Here is a 19072-nt window from a genome sequence, read left to right on the forward strand (position 1 = left end):
CCAGGTCTCTAAACTGGTGACCATGTGTGCGTGGTAGGGGGCAAAGGGAGACAGCGCACATATGTAACGTAAGTTCTATACAACCTAGAAAATGCTCAAGTGCAACATGGCCAGAGATGAGGGCATATAAAGAGGGAATTATTTTTGCTCTAGACTTTGACTTTTTCTTCTCTCTCTCACCTGTCTTTTAGGTCAAGAAAGGATTCTTATAAGAGAGGGCTTAAACTGAGTCTTGAAGGAAGCTGGTCAGGTAAGAAGGGAAGAAGAGCATATCTCAGGAGAGAGAGTGCAAGAAAAATAAAGGAATGAAATGTTATTTCCTCTGCAGTCATGATGATAAATGGTAACATGTTAAGTGACTGCAATCTAACAGTTGTGCTAAGCATTTCCCATTTTTTGGATTTCATTTAATCCTCTCAATTATCCTATGTGAGAGGTACTATTATTATTTTTGTTTAACTGATGAGAAAACTCAGGCCCAGAGAACTTTGGTAACTTGCCCAAAGTTATTGTTATTCAGAAAGGAACTGGCCGGGCCAGAATTTATCAGGTACTGGAATTCCAGAGCCTATATTCTTCTTTTTTTTTTGTTTTAAGGAGAGCAAGGTACCGGCTTTTATTTAGAGATAAAGTGAGAGGAAAGAGCTTCCAGCTCACTCCAGGAGGGGACAAGAAAGTCCCCCAGAGCCTATATTCTTAACCAGAGGCAAAATATAAACCCAAGGGTAAAGTCACCAGCACCTAAAAGAAACGGTGAGATTTTAAATGATTACAATATTTAGAGATAGAAATATGAGGTACTTTTGAATCTATCAAATCAAAATTAAGGCTTAATCGCACCAACCCACAGGATTTATATGTCCCATCAATTACCTCTTTATGGTACTATCATTCAGTTGAATTCCACAGTAATCATTTAAAGCTCTTGAGGAAAAAGTACACATATTCTGTATTTGCAAGGGAATTATTCTAGATGCACAGCTAATCTGGCAGCATGTTACACCAACCACAGCCTATGCTCAGACTATACATCCTGCTGGCTTCAGGCCAAGTGTTAATGTGAATCAGCTAACACTTACCAGCAACTGGTGTGATAAACACAGCACTGTAGAAAACCATTCTCCTAACAGGATGTGTATCAATGCTAAGGGTATTTCTGTTCAAATGACAAACTTACATACCCTCAACCACACTTTGCATTCTTTAGGATTTCCCAGAGGAAAAACAAACAAAAGACAACAAATTGTACTTAAATCTCTAACAAACTAAGAAAGATGGTATTTTAGGGTTAAAGAGAAAAAAGTTAGGCAGAAGAAATTAGGTAAGCATCCCACAACAAAAAACAATGCCCAGTATCGGGGAAGGACACCTTACAAGTGAAAATCAACATATTTATTTTTATGACTACTGGGTAATGAGTGATTATCATGTCACCCCAAGCAACTGCACCTTGTGAATCAAATACATCTAACACTTGGACAACATGGCATTTAGGGGCATGTTGTCATCTGTCCCACAGCTGAAAATCCACACATAACCTTTAACTCCCTCCAAACTTAACCACTAACAGCCTACTGTTGACCAAGTCTCACAGACAACACAAACACTCAATTAACACGTATTCTGTATTACTACATGTATTATATACTGTAGTCTTATAATAATATCTAAGTGGATCCACTGCAGTTCAAACCTGTGTTGTTCAAGGGTCAACTGTACCTTTATACTTGTTACCACAGACACTGAGACACTGATTAAATCACTTCTTTCCATGACTAGCTCACCTGTCCTTAGCAATAACAAACAGGTCATCTTCATCATCGTCCTCAAACAGGCTGGTCTTTTTCACAGCCTTGGCCTCCTGGACCTGGGTGGTCCCAGAGTCCCGAAGTTCTCCTTTAGATCTATTATCAGATGATGAGTTGGCCTGTGAATCAGTAATATTCCACTGGTCCTTAAAATATAAAATGTATGTTAAAATTCAGTAGTAATTTAGACTGAGGAACCTGGGAAGTAAAATAATTCATCATTAAACAAAATTGTATTTAAACTAAGCATTAAATTAAGTACATTACTCTTGAAGAAAGCTGATGTCCAGGACTTTTCTTTGAAGTCAAATGTAGACAGCTGGGTTCTCTAGCCTCAAAGACATTCTCTTACCTTTCTCCTCCACTGCCTGCCACAATGTTTCTCCCCTCTATGGTTCTGTTGTGTGTTAGGACAAGGGAAGTTATCTACTTTAGGGGTTGAAAATTAATTTTAGAGGGGAATGAGAAGGAAGAGTGTTGAAAAAAAACTAACACTTGGAGGAAAGTGATATTTTAATTTAAAAACCTCAATGCAGGTTGGAAAAAAATGTGTAAAAAGCTCCTGTAAACAAGACACAGTGAAGCTGCTAGTGACCTTTTTTAACCACAAGTCTGAATCTGGCCTTTATAAAGTATTTGAGGGAAACCCCACCTGGCTATGCTCACCCCTTCATATCAAGTAACTCTTGAGCGCTTGCCAAGTGGTCCTTTGGTCTCTAGAGTCTAGGGCTTCAGAAATCAAAGTGGGGTGCACAGGAAACACCATGGGTTATGTAGAATCTCAGATTTCACCCCGACTTTCTGAATCGGAATCTGCATTTGTAACAGGATGCCCAGGTGATTTCTCCACACTGTTTGGTTTGGGATATGTTTCTCTAGAACAGTGACACTCAACAGTGACTACATGCTAGAATCCCTGACAGAGCTTTAGGAAATTCCAGTGATAGACCATACCCAAATTAAACAATTCGTAATCTCCACTGATGGAATCCAGTATCACTACTCTTTAAAGTTCTACAGGTGATTCCAATGGGCAGCCAAGGTTGAGAGTCACTGATCAAGACCCTGGGTTATCTTCACTTGGCCAGTACTGTTGCTCCTGGCTTTGGCAAATGTTTTTACTTTCCCTGAGTATGGTAGGAAAATGTCCTATCATGATGATGGGCCTTTACTACAGGGAGAATAAACAACTACCAACAATGCTAAGAATAAAAAAAGGAAAATCCATGATAAATTCATACATTTGAGTAGAAAAAACAAATTACGTTGTATAATTTTAGGTTGCTTTCCATAAAAAACATTAACATACCTCTGGTTTATCTATATACATCATACCCTCATAATTTGCTTATGGTATTAAAATGAAGAGGAGTAATTATAATAATGAAGATTTTTAATGCTTAGAGTTTTTAATATAATGTATGAAGTCTTTTTCTGTATAGCTCAATCTGAACAGCAGATAAATTATATTCACTACTGGCTCTGCTTATATGTATGTAGATATAGCAAATGGATCAAGACTCATAAAAAAGGGGTTCAACTTGCAAAAGCATACACCTACGTCTAGCTATAGTTCTTAACTAAATACAGTGTCATTCAACAAGTTAAAATAAGGCCTAACTCATTTGATTAGCATATATTACAATTTCAGGGACATATTTTATTCCTAACCATTTTGAAAAGATTAATCTTTTAAGTTAGTATATTAAGTACCTTTCTTCAAAAAAACAAGTCCTGTGAACATACAAGTCTTTGGTGACTGAACTTCACTAGATGTAAAAAAAGATAGAAAAAAAAAATGTTTAGGATAGCTTTAACTCCTAAATCCCATCAAACTATTCCTCTTTTCTAGGAGAAACTTTCAACCCACCTCCTCATCATCACTGCTGAACAATAAGGCAGATGCTTTTTTTCTAGAGGGCTCAGAGGATTTTTGATTTCTCTTGACTCTGAGTTAGCAGAGATGATGTCTGTTTCTTACCAGCTGTAGTCCCAAAAAGATTATCCTAAAAAACAAATGGCAAAATGTTCATACACTTAAAACTTCATACACATGAAACTAAGGGTCTAAGACAGTCTCTCAGATCAGACTGTTTTAAGTTTCTAGTCAGGTACAGAATATACGTAACATCTCTTGCAGGGGGCAGGGGGAGTATCACAAAATTCTTATAAATCCCACTTCTCTCATGTATAATCCCATAACAATAGCCTACAGTCTTCAAACTGTATACTCTATCCACAGAAGGTTAACAGATACCTTAGAACTCAAAGGTAGAACACTTGTGGGGGAGGGATGGTAATGTGGGAGACAAGCTCAAAGAAATGGGAGGAAGCCTGGTCCCACCCAAATCTGCTGGGGCAGGCCCTCTAGACTCTGTAGGGAGGACCTGCAGCCTACGTGGGCAGCAGAGCCCCACAGGCCCCTGCAGCAGACAGCAACTTGCACCATTCTTTCTATGAATTAGAAACTGGAGCAACAGACAGAAGAAGAGAAATAAAGAGCTTTCTCTAATCCCTTACATGTATTTAAAATAAAGACCCACACCTGGAACAGAAGAAAGGAATGACTGTGTTTCTGGTTAATTTTAAAGAGACAATACAAATTGATGAAGTAGTTTACTAAATAACATCACTAGCCTACTAAAGAGCTGCTTCTTATAGGTTCAATGGCATTTGTCAATAATTGTATAGTCAAGCACCCCAAAAGTACCTTTTAAGGTACTTTCATTAAGGTAATGGAACCAAAATCATCACAGAGCCTGAGCCCAAGTTAGAGAAACACTCTTTAACAATATCCTAGGTGAATAGTCATGAAATGTAAAGATTCAAAAAAAGGCAGGCTTTAAGGAGAGTGTGGGAAGATAGGAAAGGCCATGAGAAAATGAACTGGCATCCAATGGGGATACTAATGATAGGAACTAACCTTTACTCTGCATCTACTAGTGCCAGGTTCTGTGCCCAAAACACTATACATCAGCTGTTTAAGCTGTCACAAAGATCCTATATATTTCTACACCATATGAGATTCAGAAAAGTGAAGTTGCTTGTCCAAGGTCCCTAAATTCCAAGTTGAAACGCTGGGATATGCACACAGGGGTCTGACGCAAAGCCCATGAGCTAAGCCACTGCACAACGCTGCATGGAGGGAAGGTCTGTTTTGTCTTCTTCCTGATTTCTTTCCCCCACTTTGCTCTCATTCACGGTGGGAAGAAAAGCAAGGTGAGATATAACCTTCTCCACTCCACTCCCACTTTACCCAAGACATTCTTGTATCACTGGGTTTAAGAGAATTATAAAGTATTCTTTTTATCCTCTTAAAGGCAGATTTCAAAAATGATATCTGGGTCAAGAATTCAATGTCCTGCCCACTGTACAGTCAACAGAACCTAAGAAGAGTCACTTAAGTTAAAGAACTTAAGAAATAAACCCAAGATATTTTTGTTATGTAAGCCTCGGATAGCGTGACTGCTTCTCTATCACCTTGTTCTACTGAGTGAGCCTCTGGCTATAAAGCTATATCAGCAATGGTTTTCTATTTATCAGAAACTTGATGATCTTCTGTTGCAGTAACAGAGTTTACCTCTTTATTTTCATCATCAAAAAACGAGACTGACATTGGGGGTTTGCTGGGCAGGAGAGATGCATCTTTCGGCTTACTCACATTTTGAGAAGAAAACAAATCCTGTTGGATCAAGATTAAAGTTCTCAGCAAGATGTATTGGTTTTTAGAGTACCAGTCAGATATGAAACTCTAAAGACTATGACATAATGGCCAGGTCTAGGTCCCTGTCAAAGAGGGATGCTGGTAGGTTCAAGCTTAGGTCCTTTACTTTCCCTAATAAAACTTTTCCTTTTTTAAAATAAAATTTAAAAAAGAGAGAAGCTGGCTGAGACAGACCTTGAGGACCATGCTTCCGGCTGTATGCGACAGAAATACTTCTGTATGAGAAGGGAGAGACCCACATGAACTCCAGGGGGTCTCAGAGTTTTCTACATTCCCACTTGGATGGCTTAAGGTGGAGGAAATTTTCCAGTCAATCTCCTATCAGACTAAAAAGAATGAGAATGACTTCCTTTTCTTTGTCTACAAAGATATTAAATTCAGTAACAGAAATAGAGGCTACATTCCCAAAATACGGGATGTTACAACTCTGTTTTACTAACACTCCTCTGTCCTTTTATGAGAGTATGCTATTTCTTTCAAACCAACAAAAATTTTTATTTTAAAATTAGGAGATGTTGCAAAGTAGAGAAAGACCTGGTAGACTGAAGAAATTTTCAAAATGCTATAAAGAATCAACCTATAAAGCAAAGAAAGATCTGCAAATTTAGCTCCATGAATCAGAAACAAAAATAGGACTATTCCCTCCAGAAGAAAAACTTAAATACACAAGAGCCAGACAATTAACTAGGATAAGAACATAATTTATAAGTCCTCTTTGGAAAATATTTCTTACTATGGATTCAGTCTACTCTTCAAATACAGACTTAATGAATTCATTAATTGAAAAGAGCTCCTTTCAGCCCAGTGGTGTTTTGCCTGGGCCTCACGGAGTTTCATGGGCCTGTTCAGGTGTAAGAGGTCACACAGGCGGACTTCAGGCTTCTCCTGCTTCTCCTGCATTTTACACATTGGCAAGATTTCACTTAGGAAAAGGGTTCTACTGCTTTAAAAAGTGAATGAATGGATGAATAATAAACAAACAAAACAAATTTAACCTCATGGTTTTGGACCTTTGACATTAGTCTTCTTTGGTGTAATAAAAAAAGGCTTTTCCATTACCTCAAACAAGTTTCCAAAATTATTTCACAGAGCAAGTTTTAGCTCCACACTTGAGATACAGAGGCAGGAGTACAAAAAAAATAAAATCAACCCTTGTCTAAAGTTTTCTCTCCTAGACTGCATTGTTTTACTTCTTCTTGACCAAGTACTCTAACAGCATCAAAAAAAAACAATCTATGATAATACTCATGGGAGAAAGCCTTTGGTGATGGTATTAAAATCTGTCCACAAATTCTTCTACACTCTACCCATGATGAGGTGGAGTCTGTGCTGCCTGCCCTTGGACCTGGGCAGGCCTTTTGTGATGGCCGTGACCACAGAGTGTGGCAACAATGACAATGCTCACTTCCGAGGCTGGGTTACAGAAAGCAATACAACTTCCGTGCAGCTAATATGGGAATCTTACTTTGAAGCCCTGGGCTGCCACGTAAGAATACAGCTTTCCCAAAGCTGCCATGCTGGGAGACCACAGAAAAACAAACGGGGTGCCCCAAGAGCCCCAGTTGTTTAAGTCTTTCCTATGGAGGCACCAGACATGTGGGTGAGATGACTCTCAGCCTGGCCACCTTCAGACTGGAACTGTATGAGAGACCCTAAGTGAAAAACTGCTTACCTGAGCCCTTGTAGAACCATAAAAGGTAGTAAAACTTACTGTTTTTTTTAAGCCTCTAAGTTTTGGTGTATTATTTCACAGTAATAAGTAGCTGAAACACCTTTTAAGTCTGAAATTGGTGCGTGTTTGTTTGTTTTAATATAGTTGACAACTACTTGATGACTTACCAGGTGCCAAGCACCAGTCTAGATGTTAGGGGTATAAGCAGAAAACAAAACTGCTTGCCCTCACAGAGCTTATTCTAGCCAAGGCAATGAACAAGTACGGTGACAATGAGCATGTTGAAATGACATGTCATGTGGCAGTACATACTGTGGAGAACAATAAAGCAGAAGAATGGGCTAAGCAGTGCGCCGCGGTGTGTGCTGGCAGGCTTGTTATCATGCAAAGGGTCATCGGGGGAAGCCTCACAGGGCAGTGGAAAAATGTGAAGTAGCAAGCCATCCAGATTCTTGGAAGTGTATTTCTAGAGGGAGGGATAGGAGGAGAGGGGCAAAGACCCCAAAGTGCAGGTGTGTTTAATGATGAGGAAGTGAGAGTGTGGGTTAAGACGAGAGTCTGAGGTCCCAGTTTGCAGTGCTCATGTGTCATGAGTTTGCCTTAAGTGGACTTTTTCATTCCTATCTTCTGTACACTGGCTGTAATAAAAAAATAAGCCTCAAAAGGCTTTATTTACATCAATGGCAATCACTCTGCTTCCGAAGAGCTGTATGTTCATCCTGGCTGTTAGTGCAAAGTAACCAGAAAGCTTAACCCAGAGTTCACGGCTTCTTGAAATTACAGGTAAACTTCTGCCATGTCCACATATCTTTCTGTGCATGGGACTTATTACTGCCCACTACCTTCTCAGACAGGGCTTCAAACCCCTAAAAACCTAGCTGAAAATTATCTCCAAAGGGATGTGAGCCCATGGGAGTCAGACAAGGCAGTGACACTTTTGGAAACCGGTACTGTTCCACTGGAAGGGTACTTCAGGCAGATGCCAGCCCACAAACCGACACTGGTTACAAGAGAAAAGGCTATGCTGAAATATGTCACTAAGCCTGCTATTTAGTGCTACTGAAAAAGGAAGTAGTGTGCTGATTTCCATTCTGGTACAAGCACTTCACTGCACTGTGGGTCAACAAACAGCCTTACATTTGAACATCCTGAGTAGAATGTTTTCCTCCTAGGACATAAACTGGATTCAAACCCAACAGTGAGAAGTACTGCATACATAATGCTTTCTAAAGGCCATGTGTTCAAGACATTATTTTCAAAGAAGGAACTAAAGTCTTTAATAAAGTCTTGCATCTTTCTGACAAAATCCTGATTCAGAAATAGTTTCTTATGTCATATCAAAGGACTAATTCCCAGAACTAAGAAAAAGAATTCCTTACCTCAGAGTCCTCCTCATCTGAAAATAAGCCTTTTTGAGTCTCTGTTTCTGATGAGAGCTTGAGATTTTTGCTGGAAGATATGGCAATCTTTGAAGGAAAAAAAAAAAGAGAGTTAAACAAGACACCTGGAAACAAGGGTACATTCAATCATTCATTTAGAAAGTGTAGGCAGTCTCTGCTAGGATAAGGCACCAGGCCATGCACCAGGGCAAAGGAGATGCTGTGGACATGTATCAAGTTTGTATAAAGAATAATACAAAAGGACAAGTATCATAAGAAAGAATTTAAAGATTGGTATATAGGAAAGAGAGAAGAAACAGTTCATTGATAAAGTAAATTTCTTAGGACAGACAAGGCCTGGACTTGGGAGATGGTACAAGCAAGAACATTCTCTGCAGGGGCAGCTGTGTGTGAGAAGAGAAAACTAAGGTGAAGCAGCGGGTGGGTACATCAGGTGGATCAGAAAGTAGGACAGACCGCCCACCTGACACACAAATGGGACACACGTGACTGAAGTCAGCAAGGGTGGACAGCCCTAGGATCCTGCCAGGGTGTGAGTGCTGAGAACTAGGTGGCTGGCAGCGAGAAGGTCAGGATATCATGGAGAGGACAGGACACAAGATGTGCTTTAGAAAGATCAAGCTGTGCAGGGCAGCAAGGGAAGGGAGAGCAGCCAGAAGAGCTTAAAGACAAATGCAGACACATCCCACCGGCCAAATCCAGGGCATTTAGAGCATAAAAAAGATGACGACACTCATGGACTCTAGAATGTCGGCTGAACGGAGAACCCATGATCCTATTCCTATAGTATATCAAAAGAGTGGTAGAGGAGGAGGAGAACGCCAGCTAATAAACATGAAGAAATGAAAGAATTGGAAAAGCATTCTTTTGCACCCCCCAACACGGTCAGACAAATGCTATCAACGGAGGGTAAAACCAATGAGCAAGCAAAATACAACTACTGAGCCTGAGTGGTAGTTCTGTGGGCGCTCACTGTACTTTTCTTTCAATTTTCTGTGTTTGAACACTATACACACAAAAGGAAACAATACTTCCCTCTGAGTTCCAAATGAATTAACAAGATGCCCCAAATCAATACTCCTGTGTTTAGTCTTCCCACACGCTTACCCTTTTTTTTGCTCTTGCTTGGTGTTCACCTGATTTACAGTAGCTTCCGGCAAAGCCGCTGCTTTTTCTTTGAACAGATATCCTTCCTCATCATCAAAGATATTGACAATGGATGTGACTTTGTCTTTAGAAAGACATGACAGCATAAAATTGCATGAAGGTCAAAAATGCCTCCACAAAATCCAGACAAAAAATTCTTCCCAAACAATAAACAGAAAAGTGTGTTTATTTTGTGACAAGCTTGAAAAATCTTATGTGAACTAAACTGGAATTTTTCAAAGACCACAACAGCAGCTCAAATGAAACACGGGACAGACTGCTTAATCATCTGGCTCCCACGCCATGCTTACGAGTAGCTTGGACTGGCTTAAAAGGCAAAGAGACACCTATAAGAGAAAAATACCATTTGAGAGTCAACAACTCTAGGACTCTGAGACGTGAGGGTTGGCCCCTGCTTTTTTTAAAGTCAAACTGTACAAAGGCACATAAAAGCAAATACTGAAAACACCCCTGTAGCTCTACCTGCCCATCCAAACATGATGGCCATCAGGGACAGTTTGGTATACATGCTTTTAACTTACCCAAAGGATATACTAATGTATTAACTTTAGTTATTCATAAGTAAGGCTATAAATGGTAAGATAATTTGCATTTTCCACTTAATGCACATGGGGAATCTTCCCATGCCAAAATTATAGGCTCCATCCTTTGTAATAGCTTCACAGAATTTCAGAGTGGAGGGACCACAATTAACCTTCTGATGAAATACTGGGCAGTTCCCAACCTTTAACTACCATAGCACTGTTGCACCAAGTGAGGAGTGTGGCACTGAAACAAGGTCAAGGACTCATTAAAGTTCCACAAGAGCAACAACTGTCAACTTATTTGTGATTCCAAATCAGTTCTCAATGATATCCACTAAGTGAAAAGCTCCAGGCCAAGAGATGCACTATTGCCTTTATTTACTATCACCTCATCTTGTCGGCCTATATCTGCCTCTATTATGTCTGTGCTTATACTCTTTCTAAAATAATGAGGTATTATTTCCCTCATGTTTCTGCTTCTGTCCTTCCTTCCCTCACCTGCCTCTCAGTACATCCTGGTCCATCTCATCCAACTTTTCTCAGGTTGCTGGAACTCCTGTGCACATTAGTGGTCTACCCTTTTAGGGAAAAGCACCCAATGGACCCAAGCCTTGCTCTTCCAAGTGCCATCCACAGAGCAGCAATCTCTGCCCACCAGAGAACTCGTTAGAACATAGAATTCCCAGTACCAACCCACACCCACTGAATCTGAATCTTTGCCAAGAGTCCTGGGAGAGTCACCCGCACATGGAAGAACAGCTGGTTTAGAGGAGTGACTTTTATGAACACACTGACTTAACCGTGAGAAGAGAGGAGAGTGCCACAGGGACCAAGGGGCTGGAAATCTTGTTATATTAAGAAAAGGTCAAGGTTACCTGGGCTTTCTGTTCTGGCACAGAGAACAGCTAGCATGTGACATTCTGCTCATATATTTTACTAAGGGCTGCTAGAACAAAGTGTGATGAACACTTTCCTGTAATTCCAAAGGTCAGAACTAGAAACTTTGAGCAGCAGACATTACAGGGGAACAGATTTCAGCTCTCTAAAAGAAAGAATCCTAGTGATTGGTTTCCAAAGCAAAAAAAGATTGGCTCATAAAACAGAGACCTCCAAGGCACTGTAACTGTTTAGGTGGAGATGAGACTGTTCTGAGCGAGGAGGGGTTCTGCATCGCACAAGCTACAGAACCAGAGGAGCGTTCTGCCCTTTTTAGGTTGACATTCTTCTTCTGGCTACATTCCCAAAAAAGAGGCAGGAGCAGGTACCTGTCATGGAAGACTTGCTAGATGATGCCGCAAAAAAGGTGTCGTCATCATCAGTGTCATCGAAGAGGCCAGTGGGCGCTGCGAGGTACGGGCTTTGCCCTGCGGTGGGCTGCTTGTGCTTCTGGGGTTCCTTCAGTGACGGAGCAGAGGTGGCACCAAACACATCAGTGTCCCCTGTGGGTGGAGAGAAAGGACAGTCACAAATGTGAGCCAGTGTGGGTGGGCCTCCTGACTTTACAGAAAAAAAACCCAGTATCACCCACCAAGAACTTTGTTTCGGTTCATCCACAAAACCATTAAAAGAACCCAATAGCCCCTATCCTTCTGTGCTACAGAATCACCTGGTCAGTGGAACACTAAAAAGTCCAAGGCCATTGGTTTCTAAGAGAATATGAACTAATGCCAGTAAACAAGCTCTTTCTGTAGGCAGTCAGATGCCCTTGGAAGCTCCTCATGCTCTCAAGCCACGCCTTAGCTAACGAAACTTTAAAAATGACCCAACACACTTAGATGGTTTTAAAAAACAAACTCTAAGTTTGATACCTAAAAATACCGAAACAGCTCCTGCTGGGATTTTCTTTGCAGGTATCAAGGATGAAGATGCTAAGAAGAGAAAGAAAAAGAAAGTCATTTCAACAGAAAATGACTTGTTAAATGCACTTGCCTGAAATATGTACAACACAATACATAGCTAACAGGAGACCTGTTAAAACAAATTTTTCCTGTAGAGCCATTTAAAAATTCCTTAGCTTACTTAGTCTTCTCTACTGATGTCATGACTTTTTTCTTAGTCCTAATACAATTTAATCTGTGATTCCCATGCAAGATCACTCTGACTCTGATCAACAATAGCAGTGGGGTTTGCAGCGGAGGCCAAGGAAGGTGCAGAGCACAGATGTGGGAGGCGGGGTATGTGCAAGCAGGCTCCTCAATCAACTCTATCTATTCTGATTTGATGAGAATGAGCAGGTAAAAGAGAGCAGCTAGAAATCTGAGACATCAGTGAAAAAAATGAAGACAGTTAACAGGAAATAGGGAAACAAGGCAAGTCACTGGTGCCAGGAAGTGGAGAGCAGGGCCTGCAGGACAGTCAAGTCAGCCAGCATCAAAGCAAGTACAAAATCTGACGACTCATGGCCTGGGGAGATAAGGTCACTTAAAAGAACTAATTCTCAATTCACCAGAACTACCACAGAACTAATGGAATAAATATTACCAGCTGTTTCTTTTTTAATGTATGCTCCACAGATGATTCTGATGCACACTGGACTGGGGATTTACTGATCTCCAACTTACATGGAACTTTAGAAATGTTTAAATTAAACAATTACATAAAATATCCTCCACACCACTATAGAGTACTTTTCATTTGACTTTGTATGATTTCTGAGAAAGAAGCAAAACTGTGATGTGAGTCTATAGTTGGTGCTTTTGGCTTTTTTCCAAAACGTGTAGTGAAGATGAACTGCTTTTAACTAGACCAAGGCAAACACAACAGCTTCCTGCCTAACTAAGAAGCAAGGCCTGGGAACAGCCTCAGGGGTTCTATCTCCTAGCGAGAGGTAAGCAGTTTTGGAAATCTGTTCAGGAAGAAGCAGAGTCAGCCCCAGTCCAAGCTCACCTGCATTAATGGAGGCTCGAGCTTCCTGATCCTGAGGCGCTTCCGTGAAGAGGTCGCTCTGCTCATAAGAAGGTACACGACACAGATTTCAAAACAGCACAGGACATGGTAGCTGCACTTGAGGATTTCTAAAGAAAAGATTTTTGTAAAGTGTAAAGATATATATTTACTGTTCTGCCAGAAAACCAGTTCCAAAGTGAAAACTATGGCAAAATCAGACTTTAAATAATCTGGTCTGTCCAGGAGTTAAATACAAAAATGGAAGAAGAATGATAGATAGAAAAGAAACAGTTGCCTAATCAAGTAAATTATTTACTACTTACACTCCAACATCCTCTCCCCACCTCACAAAGGGTATCAGGATACCGTATTTTTCACTTAGTGATTCTTAGTTTAAAATGTCTCAAAATATGAAAGTAGAAGCAACTTCTAACTAAGAAGCCATTTTTCCCCTGCCAATGGACCAAAGTGCATTTCTTCCCTGTGGACCCATGACAAAGCTTTGGAGAGCTTCACTGCTTACCACCAACTCACCTCTTCCTCCCCATCAAAAAGTCCCTTCCCTCCACTGAACAGGCCGCCTCTGGAGCCAAATGGTGAGAAGTCTTCATCAGTCAGCTTGGGGGGCACAAAGAAGTTATCGCCTTCATCTAGCAAACAGAAAGAAAGTTTTGCAGGGAGGGATAAAGATTGGTATTGGCAGCCAGAAATTTCACAACAGAAACTCATTCAACAGTCCACCAAATCCCTTAAAAGGCTCTGTGGGTTCCCACCCTCAAGTCTGTAATGTCTGGAGCAGGAGGAATTCCACGGGTATTCCCACCATCTAGATTTACTTCTTTTTTAAAACTAGTAAATATATGGCTTAATTGCTATTCAAGACCCACTCCATCAAGAACTTGAAGGAAGGGCAGACTGAAGAGACATCTATATACTGACCAGTCACAAGCATGAACACAGTGGATGCTCCTGTTTACTACGAAAGCACCTAACATATTCTTTACTGAGAACAAATGCTAGAGATCCCTAGTTTCTATATTTCTGAAGAATTCTGGAAAGATGGCTAATGGTTGCTACAACACTTAATAATTCAGATTCTACAGTATTTCTACCTCATACTCACATCTCCTTCCAGCATCCCAAAGCATGCTTTTAAATGCTTTGGAAATATGAATGGCAAAAGACCCAATCTGTCAGCACTTATAGAGGTACTTTATGAATTACAATGACCATGTCCCTGAGTTCAGTGCCTCCCAAAATAGCAGACTGGAGGGAAGAGGCCTACCATCTGAGGGAGTTCTTTCTTTCTTCTCTTTTACTGTCTCCCGAGGTTTTGCTTCTCCTGGAGACAAGACTTGAGGAATAGTTCACAGTTTTAACCATAGTCAGTCTACCCTTGGTGTTTACCCACTGCTTCTTTACACACAGGCCTGTCATCCTCATGGCTCCTAATCTTAGAGCAAGACATCAACTTTGTATCTCAATAGTGCCTCTTTCCAAGGCAGAAAGCTTCAGCTTACATCCTAAGGTATGTGTATACCAGGACTGCAGCTGCTGAAAAGAATTATTCTGACATCTCTTTACCCTCTTAAATCACTAGTATATACTATATAGTATGTTTTTATTTAGTCAAAAGATAAAAGTAAATATTAAGCAAGAGAGTCTTAATCTGGACCCCATGGTTCTCTGTGACATCTATCAGTCCCCTGAAATTGCATACAAAATGTGCATATGTACATTTTTCTTCAGAGTTCCTCAGTGTTCAGTTATCAAAGAGTCTAGAAACCAAAAAAAGAATAAGAACTACAGTTTAAGCCTCTCATGCCTCAGTAAATTAAACAGAGAAGTCTATCCTCCGTGAAGCCCAGCAGAGGGTCTTGCACTTCCCCACCACCATTAACTCATCTCAGTGGCTTACTTAGCTGCTCCTCTTCTTTCTGGCTCCAGGCACCCCTGTTGATCCTAGCAGCCAGCTCATCAGCAAACGATGTAGGTCTACTTTTTGTCTATCAGCAGAAATAACCAAAAGAATCACTTTTGGTGACATACAAATTAATACAGTTTACTTCCAGACACCTAACAAAATTATGTAAAAAACAGCAAATAAATTGAACTGATGAGAAAACAGGGTTTAACTAACTGAATGTAAATAGATGCACCCTATACAGATCACCAAGAAGCAGAACTCAGTGGTCCTTCCAAGGAAGATGCTCCTTATTTCCCTACCTTGTTAATACTTCACTTTAATATTCAAAGAGCTAGATAAGAAAGCTTCCATGAAGCACTTGGGGTGGGGGGAGGAGGGAATTTAGGGTTTTAAAACTCTGGAACTGAATGCATTTTGAATGATGTGACTTGTAAAATTTTAACATTTGGAAGAAAAGGTAGTACTTGTAAAGCAGCTTGGGATCCTCAACCATTATTTTCAAAAGCGTAAATGAAATGACAAGTATGCAAAATGAGAGAGTTATAAACATAAATGACAATAAAGAAATGAGGCCTAGGTACCATTTCTAAAACTTTGGCATGAGATAGCAAATACCAGTCTTTCTTACAGGTCTAGTATTTTCTTCAGTGTCCTCAGTAGCTTCCTCCTCCTTCTCAGAGTCAGCAAAAATGTCACAACCATCGTCCTCCTCCTCTTCATCACTCATCTGTGCAGTGTGCTAAGAGTATAAAACCATATTAGAACAATTAGATAAGGTCACCAAGCTGAAAAGAGATACTGCCATTCCTCTTTGAAGGCAAAATGGTAAGCAGCTTGTTAAATGATGATGACAATGCCCAAGTTATGAAGCAGTCAATGTGCTGGAACAAGTAAACACTCAAATTTCAGTGCAAGAATAGCAAAATATTGAAATATTAACAATGTCCATCACTAGAGAAATGAATAAACTAAATAGGATTTTATCTTAATAAGAATGCTAAGTTAAAAGTAATAAGCTGTAACAACCAGAGGAACCATCCAAGGCACTGAGGAAAACAAATGCCGATGGGAAACCCAGTGTGCCACCCGGCCCACTCCACCATTTCTATGGACACAGCTGTATTTGTAGAAGCAAAGAAAAACACTTGGAAATAGATACTCTCAGATCACACCACCAGGCACCTCTGGAGAGTGTAAGAAGATGAGGATTGGAAGGCTCAAACTAAGTTTAATGGTTAAGTTCTAGCTTTTATAAAAACAACCACTGATATGTATAATTTGCATTAAAAATTTTTTTAATGTTTAAATCAATAAACCACCAGGCACTATGCTAAAGTACTTTATTAACTAATTTAATCCTTAGAACTTTGAGGTTAGCGGTGGCACACAAAAACAGTATCTCTTTAACAACATGAAGGGTTAAGCCGATACTTTTTTTAATCACTATATTGTATTGTTTGAAAACTGTCTGAATCTATGAATCTCAGTAGTAAATTTCATAGAAATAAATATCCTTTAAAGAAGAATTAAGATTATAGAGACTAGCAACATATGTAAATACAACTGGAAAAAATATAAGTACCAACCAAAAAGTTCTAAATCCTTCATTTGATAGTTGAAAATTTTTGTGAAAAATTATTTCCTAATTAGCAAACTGAAATGCAAAATTAGGGTGACCTCAATACAGTAGTCCCCCCCTTACCCAGTTTCATTTTTGCAGTTTCAGTTACCCATGGTCAACCATGTTCTGGGACTAAATGATTCTCCTATGAATCAACAGATCAATAGTAGCCTCACGCTAGATCACAATGCCTAAGCCATTCATCTCACTTCATCTCATCATGTAGGCATTTTATCATCTCACATCATCACAAGAAGGTACAGTAAAGTAAGATATTTTGAGAGAAAGAGACTACATCCACATAACTTTCATTAGAGTATATGGTTATGATTGTTCAATTTTATTAGTTGTTACTCTCTTACTGTGCCTAATTTATAAACTTTACTGTAAGTACAGACGTATAGGAAAAGAACATAGGGTTCAGTACTATCCATGGTTTAAGGCACACTGAGTACTATTTGCAGTTTCCCCCATTCAGACTGGGAGTCCTGGAACATGTCACCCGTGGATAAGGGAGGATTACTGTATACCACTGTTCATATACTATGGTAGCAAAAATCATAATCCCAGCGATGATGATATTGTAGGAAAATCATTACACATGATCTATAATCTGGAATGTCCACCAGATAATAGTATCAAGAGCCTTTAATGTAACTCTACACCACCTTATTCTTAAGGCAACAGTTCACATAAGCAAAGGGTTTTTATGTATGAAAAGACTAGATGTAGCATTCTCTCAAAAATAAAATCCCCAAAATAAACTGTTTTCGATTTACATTTAGGGACTATGACAGCATCATTTTATCAGTATTCTTAGAATACAGAAGTTTGCAAAGGAAATTACAAAGACAATAACAAGGAAACCCTTATGATATGTAGGAAATATGATAGTAGAAAATAAACTATGCATATTATGAAAAGATGTTTCATAGATACCTTAGAAAGGTATACAAAAATTAAGACAACTATGCTAAGGCAGTAGGATTAGAAGATTTTCATCTTTTGAGTGTTCCTAACATTACTGCTCTATTGTCTCTATTTTTAAACAGGGGAGGAAGATTCATGTGAAAAATTCAGTTTGGGTACCTGGGTCTTCTTTCAGAGGCTTTGTTTCCCAATTTTGCTTTTTAAATTTTTTGCTTCTCAAGAAAAAAGAAAATAAAACATAAAGCAAAACTGGAGAAATATGTAGTGGGGGGTACTGAGCCTTAGCCTAAAAACATGAAATGCTTGAAGGAAAATTAGTTGTAAACAGGGATAAATGCTTACTTTCCCATAAGCCATTCAAAAGTTAATTCTAGCATATATTTAGAATGTATGTTACATTTCAAGTAAATTTCAAAGTCAAATCACTTCAATACATGAAGCTTACCCGGTTTCAATCATTGTCACTATGGTTGGCAAAATCTTCACCTGATTCCTTTAGGAGAAAAAAAACTTTGTTGTTAATGTTAGGCAGGAAAATAGATATGAGTGGGATGGAAAGAGAACAAGGTCAGTAAAGCCCCCTAGAAAGGACTCAGTTAACCAGTTAAAACTAGAAAGCAAGAAAAGACTCAGTTAATGAGTTAATCAGTCAGAGCTCAAAAGGTCAGAAGCAACTTGGCCTGGAATGTTTGAATATTCCCCAGATAAAGAGAAGTATCTGAGCATTGCCTGTGTCTTCATTGTGCCATTGTGATTTACTCTAGCCTGCTAAAAGGCCCACCTATAAACAGCCTAATAAAGACAGAGAAATACCACCGCAAAGTCAAAATTGCATTTTGAAAAAACCCAGGAAGTCAAAAAGAAAAATTCTTAACATACTCTTTATCAAACAACAAATAACTCTGACCACCTTGGAGGAAGGGCAGACAGTCTTGATTGATGTGCTCCCAAACCAGGAAGCTGCTATCCTGGGAGTCTGGGACCAAAGCAGTAAATTTCTTGTTAAGCTAATTTTGCAGAATTTCCTAGAGGACTGATAAGAAACTTGATGTCTCATTAAAGATTCTTGAGACCACTTAACAAATCCACACCTTTGTCACATTCCTGAAATCCTTAAAAGGGGGAACCCCCAACCTTTCAGTGCGCTCCTCTCTCTCAGGTCGCCCGCACTAGAGTGTGTAATTAACTTTGCCCAACCTTTCAGGGAGCTCCTCTCTCTCTGAGGTCACCTGCACTTTCTAAGTAACTTTAAAATAAAACTTTTACACTGTTTCACGACTGTGTCTCTGCCCTTCAATTCTTTGTTGCGGTGGGGACAAGAACCAAGGAAAATACACAACGCCTCTCCCCCAGTATTAATAAAGGCTTTGCTCAAGAGCACAGAAGTTCCATCAGGTCTAAGTCTCCAGGGCA

General features: G+C 39.7%; 1 protein-coding gene across 1 annotated transcript in view; it reads right to left on the reverse strand.

The window, feature by feature from the left end:
* The window catches only part of LOC130684560 (WASH complex subunit 2-like), a 74949-nt gene that overhangs the window by 24274 nt on the left and 31603 nt on the right, over positions 1-19072 (reverse strand). The window contains 13 exon segments of the mRNA XM_057505803.1: positions 1785-1954; positions 3679-3741; positions 3743-3814; positions 5389-5490; positions 8584-8670; positions 9712-9740; positions 9743-9835; positions 11561-11734; positions 12104-12163; positions 13182-13239; positions 13716-13831; positions 15100-15187; positions 15737-15847. Of these exon segments, the coding sequence (XP_057361786.1) occupies positions 1785-1954; positions 3679-3741; positions 3743-3814; positions 5389-5490; positions 8584-8670; positions 9712-9740; positions 9743-9835; positions 11561-11734; positions 12104-12163; positions 13182-13239; positions 13716-13831; positions 15100-15187; positions 15737-15847 (1223 nt within the window).

Source organism: Manis pentadactyla, chromosome 8 (genome assembly GCF_030020395.1).
Source record: "Manis pentadactyla isolate mManPen7 chromosome 8, mManPen7.hap1, whole genome shotgun sequence".
Lineage (NCBI taxonomy): Eukaryota > Metazoa > Chordata > Mammalia > Pholidota > Manidae > Manis > Manis pentadactyla.